The sequence below is a fragment of the Sebastes fasciatus genome, chromosome 14, assembly GCF_043250625.1.
Source record: "Sebastes fasciatus isolate fSebFas1 chromosome 14, fSebFas1.pri, whole genome shotgun sequence".
NCBI lineage: Eukaryota > Metazoa > Chordata > Actinopteri > Perciformes > Sebastidae > Sebastes > Sebastes fasciatus.
In genome coordinates, this window is record NC_133808.1 from 9103611 (window position 1) to 9125736 (window position 22126).

General features: G+C 42.2%; 1 protein-coding gene across 2 annotated transcripts in view; it reads left to right on the forward strand.

Annotated features, from left to right (window-relative positions):
* klf7b (Kruppel like factor 7b) overlaps positions 1-22126 on the forward strand; it is an 84325-nt gene that overhangs the window by 51467 nt on the left and 10732 nt on the right. Inside the window, exons 2-3 of one of the 2 annotated variants that reach the window (XM_074658583.1) lie at positions 1674-2316; positions 17041-17164. In XM_074658583.1, coding sequence (XP_074514684.1) covers positions 1674-2316; positions 17041-17164 — 767 coding nt within the window. The remainder of the gene's footprint in view (positions 1-1673; positions 2317-17040; positions 17165-22126) is intronic. The other variant, XM_074658584.1, reaches the window with a different exon arrangement.

Below are 22126 nucleotides of genomic sequence, written 5' to 3' on the forward strand. Positions count from 1 at the left end.
CTGTTGTTGGACATTTATCTTCCCTCAGTGTTGAATGCCACTCTGTTCTGTGATTTAGGGATCATTTTCGCCTCTTGTTGAACCACCTGCATAGTTTTGCTGACAGATTTTGTCACGCAGCTGGACTGTAAGCTCCCATTCATTAGCATGAAAAGTCACTGGAAGAAACCTACAGCTGCAAGTTGGATCCAGTTTGATTATTGTAGTAATGGCATTTCAAGGACGGACTACACTTATGACATTTGGGTGGTGACGTTAATGAGATTTGGAGAAGACGTTGTTTTTCAGTACTTAAAATAGTCGTCATTATGGGAACACACAGGTGCTTCCACACACATTTCAAATCCAGGGAGTCCAGCTGTTTTTTCAGGGAAACGAGAGCAGATTTTGGTGAGAATTTCCAGTGGTCAGCATTGCCATTGCAGGATGTCACTTCATATGTTATTATTGCGGTTAACCATGAATGTGATTACATCTGATCGAAACTTTATTTTGCATATGTTTCAACAGTTTCAGTCTGTAAATAATTACTAACACTGCTGCTCTGGAATCTGATGTTCCACCATCTGGTTTGCATCTGTTTGCTTTGTAAAACAAATCCAAACTATCGCAGACACTCGTTTTACCCTTTTAGTAGCATTTAATAAGGCTTGTTTTTAGTATACATTTTATATCAAACAGCTGTGAAAACTTTATTTCTTATCTCATTAGATTATGATCAGCCGTGACAGCTATGTGTGCCTTATTTTCCCCGTGGAACGAGGCACACAGAATCGCAATAAAAACCAGTGTTGCAGATGTGAGAGATCAAAGCAAGGAGCAGGATCGACTAAACGGTCTACCTCAAAAGTGCAATTGGTAATTCGAGTGAGAGGGCGGCAGGATTTACAGAAAATATAAAAGTTCAGAGAGAAGAGGTGTTGCCTTTAGGTTAGAAAAGTAGGTTAATGACCGAAAGGTTTTTGGCTCAAATCCCTTGAGGTAATGTGGCCGGTGCCCTTGACCAAGGCACTGAAGCCCCAGCACACCAACAACTGTGGCGATGCTGCTCTGCTGCCAAAATCTGGAACTGTATAGTTGCTGCACAGATGTCTCTGTTATCTCTGGATAAATACTAGATACTTGCTCATTTCTCTCTCTTTATCTCCCTTCCTTCTCCTTTTGTTTCGTTGTTTGACTTTCCCCCCCGACTCTCCTTCCTTCCTCTATCTTGCGATATAACTTCCATGGCTGGTTGATTTGGGTGAGCAGAGGGAAACAGGCAAGGCTTGCACAGTTCAGGACTCCGGAGAGCTTGGCCAGGCAGCAGCAATCAATCACAGACTAAATCCCTCCTCTCTCAGGACTGCCATGTGCCAGGTGACATGGTCAACAGCTGCAGAGAAATATAAAGCCTGCAGTGGGTATTTGTATTTAAATAGACTAGTAAACAGGGTGTCTGAACAGGCCGCAGTCCGGAGAAAACAACTAAATATGACATTTATAAAAAACAATGGCATCGGTCGGTTGTTCAAACAGTTAAACCAACTTGTGTTTACATTTTTCCTGACCATAACCAAGGTCTTTCTAGCATATGTAGATGGTGTGACTTGAGTTGAAAGAAACAGTGAACTAACAAGGTGTAAAGTATATTTATGTCTGACTCTGGGTCCGTGTGCTTCCTTTTCTTGCAGACATGTCTAGAGTTGGAGCGATATCTGCAGACAGAGCCCAAGCGACTCTCGGAGCTCTTTGACGAGGAGCTGGACTGTCTCTTAACGCCTACCTTCATGCAGGGCGGAGACAGTGATGAGGACCTGATGGACCCCCTCCTCCCCAGCCTCCCTGACCAGCCAAGCCCGCCTCCACTACTGGTAACTCTCCCCAAGGTCCAGGCCAAAATCCTCCAGGTGCCCAAGACCCAAGCAGAGGTCGGGACTGAAACCCTCACGCCAAAGGACCAAGTCCTGGCAGGAGTCAGCGCCGCACAGCTCAGCGCCGCCGTTACATCCCTAACGCCGCCATCGTCACCGGAGCTCGGCCGCCACCTCATCAAATCCACACAAACACTGACCGCGACGGCAGACGGCACGCTAACGCTCAAATTTGTGGCGAAGAAGGTCGGGTTGGGGGCGGCCAAACTGGTGGCAGCGCGAGCGCTACCGTCGCCGCCGGGCCGAGGAGGAGCCCTCAGTGACGGCGAGCAGGGAGGAGGAGGAAGTCTGGGAGGAGAAGTACCAGAGAACAAAAAGAGAGTCCACCGGTGCCAGTTTAATGGCTGCAGGAAGGTTTACACCAAGAGCTCCCATCTGAAGGCACATCAGAGGACTCACACAGGTAAGACCTTCATTACGTTCATTAGTACACTCTATATTAATCATTTCAGCTCTGTAGTCCAGTACTTCGGATTTGAAATGAAGCAGTGATTATGAGGTTACAGTGCTGACTTTCAGCTACAATTTGAGAGCATTCACATCGATACTAGGTGAACACTGTAGGACTTGTAGCCTTGTGTATACATGAGGACCTTTTGAGCACGTTTGTAACATGAGATCTTGTCCTCTCGCTCATTTTGAAACATTTTATTGATCAAAATGAATACCATGTTTGCGATCCATGCAAGAAACCTGTAGGGCTAGGGTAGAATTTCTCTTACGAGCAACAATCATTAATGATCTGTGTTTAGGCAGTGCTCACAAATGGCTTGTGTGAAATGGGCCCAGGTCCCCAATTTTAGGACAATGCAGCAGGACATCATGCGGACTATAAAAACTAAAACGGAGTTTTACGAACAAGCATTGCAACGTTCTTGGTGCTGAACTGCAGTCAAAGAGCCCTGAAACAAGAAGCGAAGCTGTCTGCAGTACAGCCTGACAGAACATCAGCTGGGAAGATGCCAAGTGTCTGAGGATGTCTGTGAGACTTGGCAGCAAATCCGTGACGCAAAATGATGACTTTATCAGAGTTTATACAACTTTTCCAGTTACTTTCTGTGCCCTAACATTAGGGGACTTTATACAGAAATTACTATCATTCCTTCACTGTTAACACACTTAAAGTAAAGCTGATAGTCAGCATTTTTACGTCTCAACCCAACATGTTGTGGTTTCAGAACCAACACAATGAAAAATGTGTCCATGTCCTAGTACAAGCACCAGCTAGGGCTGCACGATTATGGCCAAAATGATAGTTATTTTGATCAATGTTGAGATTAAAATAATTTATCAGGATTATTCTTTGATTGAAGTGACAAAATGTGTTTATTGCACTTTCACATTTAAATCAACAGTGCACTGCTGTCACTTTCACATTGGGCTACATTCCTGCTAATTAACAAATCTTTGCATCAAATCAAGACTAAAAATAAGGTTGTTCACCTAAATTCTGTGCATTTTTGTTTTGCCCATCTGCTCTACAGTATATATATATATCTTCTACTCTGGACTACCGCTGTAGGGTGTGCACACAGCGGCATGACAGCTCCCCAAAAGTGAAGCCAAAACATTGATCACCGGTTGGTGGCTGGCTGTTAGTTTAGGAAGCGCTTGAATTAGATATTTAGCAGAGCTATGAGCGGAACATGCATTCTAAACGTCAATATTGCAGTCGATCATGCACATTTAATAGTGGAAAGCCCAAATCATGATCGCGTTAATATTTTTATAATTGTGCAGCCCTAGCGCCAGCACTACAAGATGTAGTAACTTCAACAATGTGCTTAAACCTGGATCTTTGAGTAAGACTAAAACCCAGCACATGTACACAACCCAAATTGTGGAGAAAACATCCGACATTTGAGTTTTCTAAGAGAGATTATAACCTCTCCTCGTCTTCTTCTGCTTATCAGGTGATCCTCTAGATTTTATTAATTTCCTCCTGAGTCTTATACCAGCTCAGGGCCAAAAGGCCCTGCCTCAGTAATTGCCCGATGAGTGATAGACTGCTAGTAAATGACATTGGTAATTCAGCCGTGTCCAACTGGGTCTGACATGCAGCTTTAGCTGCTAACTACTGCTGCCCTCTCAGTGACCCTCAGACAGAACACACACCAGGCTAATGTGTCCAGGGGCTGTCTGCTGTGAGCTCTCCGAAGTGTTAGCATGTGGAGACGGGCTCTGAGTTGATGAAGGAGACACATGAGTGAAGATGGTTTTGACTGATGCAGATTATGATGAATTTGTGATTTGCTTGAGTTTAAACAGCATTAAGTCACCTAAACTGAAGTTCACATCCGTCATAGTAAGAAGGTTACTCGATAAGGAGCAGCCTCTTGTAATATTCTGAACGAGTTATTGCTCCTAACACATGGAAATAAGACCTTTCAATCAATTCCACAAAGCTGCAAAGGCCTGTGTTAATAAGGGCAATTTTAGCTGCATTTCCACCAAGACATTTCTGATAATTTTAGTCCCTGGACTACTTTTCAAACTAATATGCTCAGTGATCTAAAGACCTGTGAAGATTAGGCAAGTTATAGTCCGCTGACATATGAAAAAAACAACATGACATGGGACAAGGGCTGCTGCTATTTCTTTCTGCTTTAGAATGCAACAATCAGAGAAAATATATTATACTGCTCGCCCTCTCACCTCCTTCACGCTGCCTCTCTTTTTCTCTCTGTCTTTATTTTTAAACGAGTAGGAAGACCGACAGCAGAGCCTAATTTTACTTTCAATGTTATCAAACAAAGAGAAATGCTCTCTCCTCGTCCTGAAACAGTTATCCCTGAAAGTTCCTGTACTTTCAGAAAGTGCTACACCCCCTGCCCACCCGACAATGGCATTTTTGGGGGGTAAAATGTCCCCGGAACTTAATTTAGACCCTGGTCCCTGCGGTCAAAACGCAGTGAGTACTTTAAAAGGTTCCTAGTCCCTGGGGAAAGTTCCTGCAGTGCAAAAAAGGGGCTATTGTTTCAGATACTGTTGTGGTACATTAGTTTGAAGGCTAACCAGACGTCAAAATACTGCAGTGATTTTGCAACTCTGAAAAGACAATCACTTTATCATTAGTGGTGAAGATCAGCAGGTCAAAAGTAGAAATATTTTCCCTTATTTTACAACATAATTTATGTTCTGGCTAGGACTGTCAATCAATTAAAATATTTAAATTAATCGCGATTAATCACAGACAATCATGCGATTAATCGCGATTAATTGCACATTTTTTGTCTGTTCTAAATGTACCTTAAAGGGAGATTTTTCAAGTATTTAATGTCAACATGGTTTAAGCAAATGTATGTATATATTTATTATTGGAAATCATCAATTATATTTATTATTGGAAATCAATTAACAACACCAAACAATGACAAATATTGTCCAGAAACCCTCACAGGTACTACATTTAGCATAAAAAAATATGCTCAAATCATAACATGGCAAACTGCAGCCCAACAGGCAACAACAGCTGTCAGTGTGTCAGTGTGCTGACTTGACTATGACTTGCCCCAAACTGCGTATGATTATCATAAAGTGGGCATGTCTGTAAAGGGGAGACTCGTGGGTACCCATAGAACCCATTTTCATTCACATAGCTTGAGGTCACTCACACAGTTTCTCAAACTGAGCCCGCTACAGCCTCTGGGAGATTGATTGTGTTAATGTGTTAACTATGACAGCCCTAGTTCTGGCACATATTTGATTGACAAATGCAGCGCCTTGCCCGGTGACAATGTATTACAGCAAAAGTTGAGCCAGGTTCAACTTTATTTGAAGTAACCCTGCATTTTTCACTGGAGCCTGCTGCATCAGCACCCACACTGTTAATCGATGAAGCAGCTGTGTCAGTACTTTTGTGGTTTTATGTGGTAACCAAAGACCACATTGATTCAGTATGTGCAAAATCACAAAAAACACCTAGAGTAGAAACTTTATGAATTGTTTGTCTGAAAATGCAATATTCATATCGGAGGTTGTTTTGATTTTCGATTTCCAGTACATCACTATACTTTTCAAGTGACAGGGACTAGTGTACCACAGACTTGTACATTCTCATAAATCCTCTAAATCTGTTTTCATGTCAAAATGCATTCTGGATTGAACATCTTTTACCCTGAGTAACTAAGGCTGAATCCATCACTTATCTGCAGCAGCATGAGGCCTGTGCAGACTTGCACCACCTGAAGCTATAACATTATTCAACTTTAGCTTTTAACCACAGCGCCATTTACAGTATCTGGAGTGCTTCATGGCCTCCAGTTGTCATCATCCAGTTTCCTTGGTGTTCATCAGGATTACAGTACATAGCCTGCAGACCCTCTACTGTATTAATACACGGCAACCTTGGCATCATTAATCCAGCGTGTTACAGGCTTATATGATCCCAGTGACCATCGCATGGCTTTAAGTATAGCATTACATTCCAGGGTGCAGCACCTAGCACGGCCAGGAGAACCCGCGGCCATAGCTTTATTATAGCTAATCCAGAATGGAGCGGCTAGCTTTCTGGTAGCCTGGCCGCTAGCTGCAGTATCTCTAATCTTCTGATGATTCTACAGTCGAGTCATGCTAACCAACGATGAGCTCTTAAAGGCAGAATCATTCACTGAGAAAAAAAAAAAAAGACACCCTGGAGACACTGCAGCTTCTTCAGTGTGTGTGTGTGTGTGTGTGTGTGTGTGTGTGTGTGTGTGTGTGTGTGTGTGTGTGTGTGTGTGTGTGTGTGTGTGTGTGTGTGTGGTATAAATGTGGGGGCGGTGTATTCCCTCCCGATGTGTTCACTACAAGCACAGCATTGTGGTTTAATTAGCTTAATCCTCTTTTTGGGTTATTATGACCATAAATCATTGAACATACATGTAGGGAGGGATTAACGTAGCAGAGACTACAGGGAGGAGCAACTGCAGAAAGGCTGCGCAGCATCAATACACTTACTGTCACATAGTGCACACCAGAGGCCATTAGAAACATAATTATGGCGAGCTCTTTCAGGAGTTTTGCTGTACACGTGCAGCAATTCCACATAATGTTGGTAATAATATTCCTCTGTTCATATCCCAAACTATTTCTCTGAGCCGCAGCTACGATGTGGAGTTTTCTTTTCTTTTATGAAAATGTTCATTTAGGGAAAGTTGCAACATGAATAGATGTACAAATTAATTCAGTAAATCTCTAAAGTACCCAGTCAGAGCTGCTCGGAGTCGGAGCCAGGGTTTTCTGATTCTCTGGTTGGTTTTATTCTCACTCTCTCGGATCTGGTTTTATCTCTTAAAAACACTAGATGGCTAATAATCCTCCTTGTTATTCAAGCTGCAGTCCAAAACAATATACTTAACTGCATACTTGGCACCCGAGATAGCAGAATAGATGAGCAGTGTGCGAGACTATTTGTCTAAACTGTACTTAATGAAACGGGCATCAACTCAGTTTGCAGGCACTTATATCAAACATTGCGAATTGTACCTGATAAAATATGTGGATGTGCATACAATACATTGCAGATCACAGCTCAAGTACACCTCGCTGTTGTCAGCTGATAATCAGAGACAAACAGAATCAATAAAACAGAGACATGTTCAGAATAGCGAAGCACCAAGACTGGAGACGGGGTGGAAACTGCAGGCCTAGCTCCATCAGTGAAGAAACACGACTTCTAACCAGCAGCGTAACATAGTTGTGATTGGCCCCGGTGCACATTTGTTTCTTGGGCCCTCGTCCCAAACACAATCGCACGCTCGTGCGCACACACGCATGTACAAATAACCCCTCCAGACAATTGCAAAGCAGACAATAGCTATGCCACCATGGAGAGGCTCACCATGCAACTCCCATCCTGCAAACCAGCCTTAGATCAGCACCACGGACAGCAGCCGGAGCGCCAGATTTATCAACGCTAATTTAACAGCCAGCCCTGGACCCAAATGTTCTCACAGACATTGCGCAGACGGTGCGCATTTTCCAACATATGAGACGTAACAATTACAGTGCTATAGATTTAAATCCCTGATCCCACACCATAATAACAAAATAAACCAATACTCACCCATTAGACATTTACAGGTCGTTTGCTCTGCAAAGTCATTAAAGACACTGCTTAAGAACCACGTCCTTTTTGATTTGAATGTCCTGGCTGTGAGCTTTTGTTAGACTATTTATTTCTGCCGCTCACCTTGAAATCGCCTTGAAATCGCTTTTAAATCGCCTTAAAATGGCCTCAATGGACCGGGAACGGCTGATTGGTGAAGTTGAAATGAGGAGTTATCTATACGTTACCTCTTCATTTCACCACAAAAACTTTAATAAGGTGGCAGCTGGCTGAAGGAAGATTGCCAGAGAGCTGAAAGTTTCCTACTGCTGGTGGCTATATTGTATTTTTGGGTCATTTCCAGTAAATATCAGAATATTAAACGTGTGTTTTCTGTTTAAAAAGAACAAACGAAGGAAAGATAAGTGGTTACGTCTCCAGTCTGATCTCGAGCGCACAGCTGAAAGGTAGCCTACGTGGTTTGTTTACATGATGTAACAGAAGTGCCAGCTTCTGGGCCCCTGGTGCGCCGCACCGGTTGCACCGTCGACATTTACGCCACTGCTTCTAACAACTCCATCAACAAGCTGTCTGGTTGTGTAAAAGTACAATGATAGTTCTAACATACCCAGACAAAATAGAAGAAAACCCAAAACAACCAAATAGATATTCACCAATCAGCAAGTGTGTGACAGTATTGTGGTACAATACAGGGTTAATGGTTCAATACAGTACCTATTTGTTTTTTTACTATTATGTGTAAATGGATCAAATCTGACCTATCCTTCTTTTGTGAAAGCCATTTTTCTAATAGGTTTAAAGGTGCTAAATTCCAAATTCAGAGCATATCTAGGCCTATCATTGAAGGATTGCCTCCATACAGCTCTCAACATGGCGACAACTGAGGCGGCGACTAGCTGCGATGCTAACAGTACGAACAGTGCAAACAACGGCAACAGTGCTGACAGAGCTAACAGTGGTTAACCTGTGGGGTCGGTAAAGACGGCGTTATCGGTGATAACTGCGGTAAGATCGCGGTGCAGAGCGGTTAGCTAGCCAGTGGGAAAAACACACTGGGACTCACATGCACTAAGATGCACACGCGGCCGGGCTGACTACGTAAACAAAGCACAGAGAAGCTCAGATAACAACACACAGACTTCATTCTCTGCTCACATAACTCCACTACATCATAGCATGGATGGATAAAGAGATCTGGATACAGCGTTGGAGGTGGTTCCCCGTTCATTCCTATAAAAGTTCCTCAGTAGAGCATGAAGCCGAAATGGCTCGACTGCCGAGTGATAAAATTAGGCTGTGTCTAGAAGGTAACCCACAAATTGCGGAAACGTGTCATAGCATAGTTTTGCTGCTATATTGATGTTCTAAATTCCAAATTTATCACCTTTAAGTACAAAATGACAGAAACATACAATCTCTTAAACGAAACAATAAAGCAGCTTTGTTACAAGCAGATCTTTGTCTCCATAAAACTACACCAAACACTAAAAACATGTCTAGAGAAGGATTTCCTCGTAAAGATAAAGAGCAAATGTCCAAACTTGATTGGAGTAATTTTCTGCAAACCCCTCAGTCGTCTACACATCCAAATTTAAGTCATCATCACTACCAGATTTTTGTAGGGGGACATTTTTTAGGACCATAAGCTTGTAAACATCTTCAAGCATTAGTTGAAACCTCTGACAGGTCACAGTGTCGGATGACATTTAAAAGCATTCTCTGACATTTAATGTTTGGGAGTCATGAATGACTTGTATAGCAATACATTTTATTTTATTCTACCATTAAATATCACTACCAAACAGCCTTTTCTGGTCATTGTCAGTTCCTGAATTACAAATCATGTATATATTTTAGCTATTATTCCAGGCAGCCATTTGTTTCCATTCATTTCTACATGGTCTGAAACAATCAGTTGGCACACTGCTGAACTTGTTTGATGATAAACCATCATTAGACAACAAGTTTGCATTGATTTTTTTTTTTTTGTGAATGTTACTTATGTTATTATTAAATGATAATATAGATAAGGTGCATATTCAAATGAAAAGTCTGTACTGAATAACCTCAAAAAATGATTATGGAAGTTTGACAACAATCAAAGCTGCAGTGGGTAGAAATGCAGCAAATATGATTTAAAAAAATATATTTTTATAAAACGGTCACTATATTCTGACAGTAGAGCATGAGACGGGTAATCTGAAAAAAATCATGGGCCTCTGTGGTTCCAGTGTCCTCCGGTGTCCTCCTCGGTGTCCTCCGTGTCTGCATCTGCAAGATTTCACAGACCGGAGAAAACAACCGATCAGAGCCGAGCTGAAGCCTTGCCTTCTCTGAGCAGCTGTCAATCACTCACAAACTCCGATCAAACTAGGCAGCGCTGATCAAATATGAATCAATATTCTGTTACTGTAATGCCTATTTCTTGCATAAAATGTTTTCAGAATCATCTTGTAGTGTACTGTTTAGCTGTAAAATTTGAAAGTTTGTGACCCGGCAGCCATGTTAAGATTAGTTGAGGAAATACCAAGCACCGCCCTCCAGTCGGAGCACAGCCAATAGAAATGCTCTCTCTCTGAAATGACCTGTGATTGGCCAAAGTCTCCCGTCACGGGCTAGATATTTTAAAGCCTGAAAACAGAGCCATGAGGAGGTGCAGAAGTCTAGTTTTCTCTCAGAACACCTGAATTACAATATGCTGAAAGGTTATTATGGAATTTTTGCCAAATGATGCCAAAAACATTCTGCCTACTACTACTTCAATGCAGGTTTTGTGTTCATTCGACTGAAGCAAGTTTCAAGAATGGGCTGAAACGAAACAAAAAAAAAATACATTCAAACGGAGTGCTAAAATAAACTTTGGGATACACCCTAAATCAGTCATTACCAAAGACTGAAGAGATTTTATTAGGGTTTTGTCAAATTAATTTGAAGAATTTCTTCCACAGTCTTTTATTCAAGATATAAATCTGCAAACTTGGTTTGCAAAATGGCTATCGGTGATGTAAAGTATATTCTGTGATATGTAGTTCACAGGTCAAAGCATGAAAAAAAAAACACTCCAGTTTGAGTCTGACTTCCCAAGACCTCAACCCCGACCCTCAGCGGGTACCACCACAGCATCATGTGGATTCAGGAAAACCCCAGACCTCCATATACAGTATATATATATACAATATATATATATATATGTGTGTGTGTGTATATATATATATATATATACTCTACACCCACTGAATCCAACCTCCAACCTGCTCTCTCTCTTTCCCTCTCGCTTCCACTTGCTCATTCAGTTTGGGTTGCCAAGCAACTGCATCACCCTCTTCCATAATTGGTTGGTGGCTGGTTGATTGTCCGTGCCTGTTAATCTCTCTCTCTCTCTCTCTCTCTCTCTCTCTCTCTCTCTCTCTCTCTCTCTCTCTCTCTCTCTCTCTCTCTCTCTCTCTCGCCCGCCCGCCCCCCTCCACCCCGTCTCTCTTTCTCTCAGTTGCTAGGTGACTTTATCACGCATCCTTGCCTTGCCGTGCTATAATTGGCTGGCGTCATGGTTGCCGTGGCGTCAGGCCCGAGCTGGCCTTGCTTCATTCCTCCAACTGTGTGTGTGTGTGTGTGTGTCTGTGTGTGTGTTATAGCATGTGTGTGTATGTGTGTGTGTTTGAGGGGGGTCCTATTGAAGGAAGATGGGGTGCTCTGGCCAATTACAGAAGACGGGTGTGAAACGGCCGCCTGTCTGGCACCTGCGGCCCCCACTCATACCCCATATCAAACACTCACTCTCACACACACACACACACACACACACACACACACACACACATGCAGGTTGAGAGTGTAGCATTTCTCCAACTGGATAAGCTGCCAAAGTGGTTTGCTATTGCATATTGAAAATATTGGTCCTGTATTCAGTCCTGAGCGAGGAGGACTCTGTGGAGTGAGTAGGAGGATTCACACATTCAGTTACTGCTACTGAAGATTCAACATGGAGGATTTGTTGGTTCTTTACAGAACTAGAAGTAAATCTGTTGTAGGATCACACATTTTTCACAGCTGTACCAGAGGATTATGGGCCTATACACAAATAGGGGACTCCCCGTTGTACCTTCAAAGTAGGGTAGATAGTATGTGTAACTTGCCTCTTTTTGAACAAAAGAAATGTAACCGATTGCGACAGTCTTGGTCTCTCCCGTCTTAATTCATCTCTTTTAACGACCGCATTGAGGCGAATTAGAAGTTGACCATTAGTGCCCAACCAATAACATCAGCAGGCCAGTATTATCAGTCTGGTGGACTGACGCAATGCATGTTTGAGTTACAGCAATTTATGTAAATTTATCTTTAATCTTTCTCAAATCAAGTTCTGTAGATCTTAGTTTTATGTTGGGTTTTTCTTTGTTAGTTTTTTAAATATTATATTCATAATTACTCACAGTATCAACAGTAAAATTACATTTCTAACTGTAAAACATCCTTGCTCAGACATATATGTTTAAAAAGAAATAAAAGAAGAACAGGTTTTTTTTAGCTGTCAATCGATTAACATATTTAATCGTGATTAATCACACATTAATCACACATTTTGTATCTGTTCAAAATGTACCTTAAAGGGACATTTGTCAAGTATTTAATACTCTTATCAACATGGGAGTGAGCAAATATGCTTGCTTTATGCATTATGATGCAAGCTCTATTCAGTAAAAATGAATAGTTGAAGGTAAATTAGGTAAAAATCCAGTTGTTTGAAAGAGATGTTTTCACTGCAATATAAAATAGATATTGGAGAGGGAATTATGACCTGTTTAACTTCTTAATAGTAGCTCTAAGTTTGTATTGTTTTGTTTTTGTTTTGTACCGTGGTATCAAATTGTGTATCAAGAAAGGTGGAATTCTATTAGTATTGGTATCAACTTCTAAATTTCTGCTATCGTGACATTCCTAGTAGACAAGGTGACAGAGCGAGTCCTATCTCCTAAAATGCACAATGTTGAGACATCAACAAAACACAGATCCATGTTGAGGAAATCGGCAACCGACGGCAAAAGATTTGACTGGATAATTTGAATATGCAAATCCAGGGGAGCACAGCTCATTTAGTCCGAGAACGAGTGCGTCACCTTGTCAGTCACGTTGTGTCTGCGGATGAAAGACGACTCCGATCAAAGAGACACAGGAACTGGGGGGGAAATAAAGGGGAAAGAGGGTACCATTCACAGTTGGATGTTCCTGTAGCACATCATCTTTTACTTGTCGTTGCATCACCTGGCTGTCGCTGCTCTGCACCTCAGGTATCAGTCCATGTGAAGGTGTACTTTCTGCAGCTTTTGTCGTTCTGGCACGATGATTCAAGACGGTGCATTAAGGCAATTAAAGTTCAGAAAAGCAGTCTCACACTTAGATGCAGACATCTGGAACCAGGTTATACTTAAATAAAAATGAGTTTCTCTGTCGGGGTCACTTTTATTCCCAAGATCCTGATTAAAAAACTGCTGTACTTGTGAACACATCCTTTAATATTGCATCCAATAATGTTTCCACCATATTGTGAAATACTTCAGTTTTCATATTAGTTCCACTTTGTTTTTGGACCGTTGTGTGTTTGTCTCCTTAAGAAGATTGGTGTGTGCTGTGATGGGAGTGGAGGGGCCGCTAGGACATCTGGCTAAATGACTGTAAACTGCTGTATTACTCCCCATTAAGAGCCATTAAGACCCCAATTATAGTTACCAACCCACAGTTCACACACACACAACACAACATAGTCACACACACTAGGGGTCTGCAGTTAGGTTCGGCCAGTTTGAGAGTGTGCAGTGTTTTAAAGTATTTCCTCTTCATCAATATTCTAAATATTTGAATTTAATTTTATTTACTTAGTTATTTTATTGATTTAAATAACTTGATTTGTTTGATGTTTGAGGAGTGTCAAAAAACCTGAGGCTACTGCGTTGAGGAAGTGGGGGTCCTGACTCAGAGGGCTCTAAAACAAAAAGAAAAGGCAGGCTGGGTCAAACCTGGTTCAACTCTTGCCACAAAGCAATGCAACATTATCCACAGCTTTGGCCAGTCAAATAGGCCCTGTTCAGACCTGGCATTAAAGCTTCAGTAGGCAGAATGTTTTTGGCATCATTTGGCAAAGATTCCATAATAACCTTTCAGCATATTGTAATCCAAGTGTTCTGAGAGATAACTAGACTTCTGCACCTCCTCATGGCTCTGTTTTCAGGCTTTAGAAAATCTAGCCCGTGACGGGAGACTTTGACCAATCACAGGTCAGAGAGAGCGTTCCTATTGAGCGTTCCTATTGGCTGTGCTCCGGCTGGTGGGCGGTGCTTGGTTTTTCCTCAACTGATCTCAACATGGCTGCCGGGTCACAAACTTTCTCATTTTACAGCCTAACAGTACACTACAAGATCTTTCTGAAAACATTTGAGGCGAGAAATAGGCATTATAGTAACAGAATATTGATACATATTTGATCAGTGCTGCTTAGTTGGATCGGTGTTCGCGAGTGATTGACAGCTGGCTCATAGACAGCAGCTGGACGGCAGACTCCAGATCAGCTCTGATTGGTTGTTTTACTCCGGTCTGTGAAATCCTGCAGATGCCGTTAGGAACACCGGAGGACATAGAGGCACATTATTTCTTTCAGATAACCTGTCTCACTACTGTCAGGATATAGTGACCATTTTATAAAAATAACTTTTTAATCGTATTTTCTCCAATCTCGCCTACTGCTGCTTTAACATGCATCCTGAGTGATCCAATCACAAGTGGACAACTTTAAGTATGTCTGTTCACACCTGGCATTAGAATGCGTCTTCATGCGTGACCACTTGTGATCGGATCTCACTTTCCCGCTCTATATGCAAATAAACACATAGTAAACACATGGCTAATACAGCAGACATTGTGACGTTATATTACATGAATGTCAGTAGTAATATCCTACATATTTGTGAATTTGGGTAAATTTTATTAACATAACGATATAATGTTATTGTACCGGCGGTCCCCAGGAACCTCTGCGCCGCCGACACCGCTGCCTTTGCCAACCAACAGTGGGGTACAGAGCTTCAGAGAGCCGGGGATGAGAGAGAGAGAGAGAGAGAGCAGACGGGCGGGCTGGCGGGTGTCAGCTAAAGTATTATAATAATGCACTTTGCGTGCCTAGTCTGATAGTGTGTAGATTATGTAGCTAATAAATAAATAATTCAATAATATATTGTTTTATTTATGATTTATATTTATTATATTTATGATGATTTTGTTATTTTTCACATATCATAGCCTTCATCTGAACATTTAATTTTTCTGGAAATGTTTGCCGTGTAAAATCATATTCTATAAATCAAGACTTTTAAATAATGTTTAATTTATTATGTTCACAAAAATTATGACGAACAATTCTCTAATTACAAAAAAGATGTGAACATTGTATTGATGAATTACAGCACCCTCGTTCAAACGCCCTTCCTCCCTCCCCCGTGCTGCGTGTCGGCTCGTCCAGATGCTCCGCACAAAGTTTTATGTTCATATGGACTATGAAGCGTGGCGCAAAAACACTGGCGCCGTAGCGTTACCGCCCCCAGAAAACCTGATTTGGAATGGAGAGGGCAGAAAAGCGTACCGGCAGCTTGTGAGAAGTTCTGGTGCGCAAGAAAACAGTACGCCAAGGAGTAAAATTAAGAAGTGTCAGTTCTGCCTAACAGTGAGTACCGGCCCACTTCGAGCAGTGACATAGAGACGCATTTGCCGAATAAATTCTGACTCAGCGAATATTAACATGCATGACTGATCTGTCATGCTGTTGCTGCTGTCGCCGTCTTCCCGCATATTCCCTCATAACACGTGAATGCTTGCCTTCATCTCAAGACAGCGTGAAACATGGCTTAGCTGACATGACATAACAATTAAAACTTGCTCAATTGAAACAAATTCCTGAAGACCTCTCTCCATGTTTCTATCGTATATGGGTTAGATGGCCAAGGTGACTTGTTTTGTTTCCGTGAGCCGTGCGTAGCCTATAGCTCCAACTTCTGACCAAACTACGCTGTAGCCGAGTTTAATTGGTCCAAACCCGTTGATGGAAACGCGCCTAATTCGCCTTTTTCTTTTACAACATTTTGCTTGACAAGTGATTGGAAACATGGAAATACACACTAGGGGCTGTGTATTGGAAGAATCTAGTGATACGATATGTATCATGATACAGGGGTCACGATTCAATATATTGCGATTCATTGTGATACTGTAAGTAAGGCGATGCATAACAGAGTGAAAAACATTTTTATGCAATTCACTGAGAGGCTCATTTCTTTGCAAATGAAATAAATTATTGACTGAATTAATCTTTGCATGTAAACTATTAATTCAAAATCTATAGTGTTTTTGAGAATCGATACAGTATCATAACATATAATATCGCAATATTCAATTTTTTCTTACACTCCTAATACACCCATAGAGAGAAACACACTCTCAGGCAGTCAGACATCATCACGTCCCATCTGAAGACAGTCTGCTCCTACACCCTACACACACACACACACACACACACACACACACACACGCACACGCACACGCACACGCACACACACACACACACACACACACACACAGCTGGAAGGCTTTCTATCATGGAGAGATAACTACAGGCTGAGAACAATAGACCATCTCTCCTCCCATCTGGTGAAGTGGGGGATGAAACTTCATTTACATTTCAGATCCCACCACCTCAGGGTGTGTGTGTGGGTTGGGGGGGGGATTCATTTCAGGGTGAATTTAGGATTATGAATTAACACGCCGCAGTGCTGAAAGACTTCATTTACAGCTAATTAAGTGTATTGGCTCATTGAAATGGCTGTTGTGTTAAATCTGGTCGGCTTGCCCGGCCCCTGGGCTGTCTGTGTGTGAGTGTGTGTGTGTGTGTGTGTGTGCATGCATGTGTGTGCGTGTGTTTTCGTCTGGAAAAAGCCAGGAGTGGTTAGCTGTATATTAGTGTTAACAGCTGTAGTTTAGATGTGTGAAATTACATGTAGAAATTATAATAAAATGTGACACCTTCTCCTCTTTCTGTCTCAGGTGAGAAGCCCTATAAGTGCTCATGGGAGGGCTGCGAATGGCGTTTTGCCCGCAGTGACGAGTTGACGCGACACTACCGCAAACACACCGGAGCGAAGCCATTCAAGTGCAACCACTGCGAGAGGTAAACGCTCACACACAGGCATCCGCTGTATGCACAAACGTGCAGTAAAGATGCCCTTTACCTGTCAAAGATCTCTGTTTAACCTGCATTTGTATCCTACAATTAGAACTCCAGGAACAAACCTGGGTTATCTTCTTGTCAAGTCACTAATACGGGAGCACAAAATGGGATTCAGGTCAGCCAGTGCATCATGTATTTGGGCAGTTTTTGTCAACGTTAGGACTGGAACTATTTTAATTTTCAATACGCAATGATTTACAGATTTACAGAATACAGAAATGATTTGACACATCAACAAGTCATAATGCACTCTTGACCAAATGTAATGCCATTTTTTTTTAAAATAGATAACGTTAGTTCTTCATGGTTTTCTCCTGCAACATGATTGGATTCAACCAGAAGTGTCACCAGAGGGTAGAGCTAAGCACAACCGAAGGCCTTGTCACCAAAAAGACATTTTCAGGCGACCAAAAAGTTACAAGTAACTTCTATGAGCTGGAAACCCACTGTGAAAGAGTTAAAGTTCTAAGACGAAAACACGGACAACTCCCAGACCGGACAACGCCGTGGTAGCGACCTGTCAATCACAAGGTAGCCACGCCCTAAAGCCCTGCTTTATGGTCTATTTGACTCTAAATGGCGCCATAATTTACTAAATGATCATCATGCTGTATTGAAGAAGACTTGAAACTAGCGAGTGAGACCATAAACTCATGTTTACAATGTTTACTGAGGTAATAAATCAAGTGAGAAGTAGGCTCATTTTCTCAAAGACTTCTATACAATCTGACTTCTTTTTGCAACCAGAGGAGTCGCCCCCTGCTGGCTATTAGAAAGAATGCAAGTTTACTGCACTTCTGCATTGGCTTCACTTTACAGAACCAGAGGTTGCCGCCTGGTTTGAAGTTTAGAAGGGACCTGATTATTTTCTTAAAGACATTTTCCTCCCTCTATAGGTGTGTAGAGGAGGGACTAAGGTGAGTTTTTATCTGGACTCCTGGTTGATAAAGGTTCAGTGTAGTCAATTTAATGATAAGGAATATTATTATCTGAAGTTAAGTTCCTAATGGATTTACGTTATTTTGGCAGCCATAGGAAAGCCTGTAAATGTTATTTTGTTACTGACTTATTAATGGTGGAAGACTTTACTCATTGATCCTGCGTCAATGTGCTTGTTTCACCGACTCATGTCCGACGCAGTTTGACCTCAGTGGACAACAGGATGATGGGGTTTGTGTTTGAAAATAAAAGCAAACTAAATCTCCCTGTGGACAAAAGCCAAGGAAGTCACATCGTCTCCGTTTGGTGTTTGGTCCTCAAGGTAGAGTGTGTGTTTGTGCGTGCGCTTACTCATGCCCCTGTGCTGGCAGTTAAATGGATTCTGGCTATTGGCAGGCCGGTCGCAGCTAATTGAATGGCACCAGATGCCAGCTCCACTTTAACATACACACTCTCTGTATGTGTGTGTGTGTGGCTGCACTACCTTTCTGATGAACAGCACACACACACTCACACGTTTGCCCTAGAGACAGTGTAATTGGCTGTTGTGGGTTCCCTCTAGTTTGGGTTTTAGACATAAAACCCTCCAGAAACCTGCTGGAAGCTTCTAATCCTGGCTGAGAGCTGGGACCGTATTAGCTCCTTCTTGGCACACACACTCACACGCACACAAAACCCAGTGTGTAGAGACCCAACACACACAAGCGTGCAGAACGCAAAGACGTTTAGATGTAAAGTCATACATGAACGTTTTTAGGTCCAGACGTAACAATGACACACTCGGGTACACAATGACTCAGATATAAGCTACGGCTCTGCGTACATCAAAGGCTGCATCGAGTATTGAAGGAAGAAGAAGTTATTTTGGGCTTCTGAGTTAAATGTTCATTTTCTGCATTGACAACGTTGGTGACTGACAGTTGGAGTTCTAAAAAAAAACTCTCCTGGATGTTATCGCTGCAAAGGATGAACATCTGTTAGAAAACATCAGCTTCTTTGATTCAAAGTCAGAGGTATACGCCAGAGAGAAGTACACTACAACTTCCAAGGGGCATTTCAGTAAGAAACATCAAAACAGCGCGTACATTTTGCTGTGTGTGTTTGTAACAACAATCTGAAGCTAAGGCGCTGTTCAGACCTGGCATTAACATGCGTCCTGGGTGATCTGATCACGCATGGACGGCTCTAAGTACAGGTGTGGAGGCACTCAAGACGCATTGAAATTCGATCACTCAGACTACATTCGGAGGTGATCTGGGCCACATATTATTTTAGCAGACTCTGGACTCTGGACTCTGGACACATTTGCGTCCACAGGCCTGTACTACAAAGCAGGATTTGGCGTTAGCGAGGTAACTTCAGGGTTAACTCTGGGTGTTCCGTCCTACGACGGTGGTTCACCTCTTACCAGGGTAGATCGCCATGGTAACTGATGCTGAATACCTAACCTGTTTCGGAGCAGGTTATGTTCCAGATAAGAAATCAGCTTGTATAAAAGCATCGCCTACTGACCAATCAAAGCTCGGTGTGCAGATCTTAAGATATTACACAAATACAAAGACGTTCCAGGCTAAAAACAACACAGTTTAAACTGACAAATGCAGAAAGTACAGCTGGCTGTATGCTGTGGGTTCTTAACCACTTTGAATTATGTTCTTATATTTATTTTTTTACTTGCTCTCCAGTCCGTTTCACACCGCCGGAGTCGGGGACGCAGCTGAAAGAAGACTGAAATAGTCATACACGCCACAATTTTCTTAAATGCCATAATGTGATAAGAGTAATCTAATCATCCAATATACTCTGAAAGCTATTTATATTTCACTTCCCTGTTTTGACGACTATGTCTGACTTTTGAGCATTCCGTCTCATATTCAGTCTGTTAATTTACGCATTCACACAATTTTTTCTTTTGCCAGCTGTCCTTCCTGCATTTAGCAGCTTCAACTGTGTTACTTTTAGTCTGAATTATGTGTTTAACTTCCTCATATTTGTCAAATATTATAGTTTGCTCTTCCGTTGTATAATGTGCCGCACTGCTGACCGTAGACTTGTCCATGTTTGTGATTGATCAGATGCTGCAAACACTGCCCCTTTCATGTGAACGTGTTCATAGCCAGATAGAGAAACGCTGGGTTGATTTACCGAGTTGATAACCACCGTCGTAGGACCGCTTAGCTGGATCTCGTTTGTTAGGGTTTAGTTAAGCCAGATAATGAGAAGATACCCTTGGTATGTTGAACTCGCTTCGTAGTACAGGCCACTGGACCACATTGATTATTATTATCGTACTAGTATACCAACGAGATTGTTTAGTAGTCTCATTTAGCCACTTATTAGCAACCGCCTTTTTAAAGACACATTAAGCCTTCAAAATTCACGAGTGGGTTAATTATTGATGTTTTTTTTGTCGTAGAACAAAACGCTAAGATCTCTTCAGCTTGTGTTAACCACAGACCTTATTCCAGGCATCTAACTAAAAACCCATTCAACAAAAAGCCATTGACTTCCAGACGAGGGAACGGTAAATGCTAAAATGCTAACTCATGTCTGTGTTTGAGGACTCCTTCCTGTAGCACTCTAATTAGCTGCATAAAGAGATTACAGTAGGTGGATAGCAGCTGCTTGTGCTGCGGCGATTCAAAATACTCCGTCTGAAAGCACCTTTAGTCTTGTTTTTACATTTCCAGGATTTCCCTTTGGGCTTTTTGATGCTCAAATTACAAAGTGGATGGAAACATGCTTAACATAGCCAGGATGTACCTCAATCTTTACACTAGTACACACACACACACACACACACACACACACACACACACACACACACACACATACACACATCTGTGGTGGGTGGAGCTGACCAAATATTACCATGAGAATGGCAAAAAAGTGGCAGCCATGGAGAGGTTAACATTAGATAGACTGTTCAATCTGACACAATTTCTCCTGGGGAAACACACATGCACACACACACACACACATAGTGCAGTCTGTCATTAATCCTGCCTAATCAAGCGGGGACCCCCCGATGTTCCTGGAAGGAGGAGGAGTGATGAGGAGGAGGACAAAAAGAAGTGAGGAGGAGAAAGGAGAGTTTAGAGGAGGAGAAGTGGAGGATGGGAAGGAGGAGTGTGGGTGGGGGGGGGGGGGGTCGGGGTGGTACCAGCTGGTCTGGCTGCTCCGCGCCCCAACAGTGACACAGTAACTGGCATGGCCATCTGTCCAGTCACGCACACACACACACGAAGGTGTACAGTAGGTACCACAAGGCCTGCTAAGGGTGGAGGGGAAACACTAGATCACAGGCAACAGAGATAAGGGCAAAGGTCAACTGTACACTCGCACCGTGATTACAGTAACGCTTTGAAATCTGGAAAAGTTGTGTGAATTAATACGTCAAAGGGGGTTCTGTCCAACTGGTTTCTTTATTTCCCTGGCTCCATGTGAAGTTGCACCCTAATTACTGAACTCTGAATGAGGTTCCCTGCAGGATCTGAAGACTGACATAAGGAGAATGGAGTGTCTGAGAGACAGCAGATTTTTCTGCAGCGCGAGAAACTTTCTATTGTACTTCTGAGTGTTCAGCACTGTCTGCTTGTATAGAACAACAGCCTGCCTAAACACACACACACACACACACACACACACACACATAGAATAGCATTGACTGATTAATAATGAATAAAGCCTCTGGCAAATTGAATTTTTAATTTCTCATTTTATTCTCGCCCACGTTTTGTTGTGCCTCTCCTTTAGTCATATCATTTGTGATTCATTTTATTGTTGGATGTTCAGCTTTACCGGTGTAATAAAATTAAAATACTTGTGACACTGCCGTTCTTATATTATACGTCACCAGCACCTGGTTTTATGTCTCTCTCACACCAGGTGCAGTCACTGCTGAGTTAAATTGCCCGGCATCAGAGAGTACTGCCAGCCTGTCTGCATTAGTGTCCGTGTTCA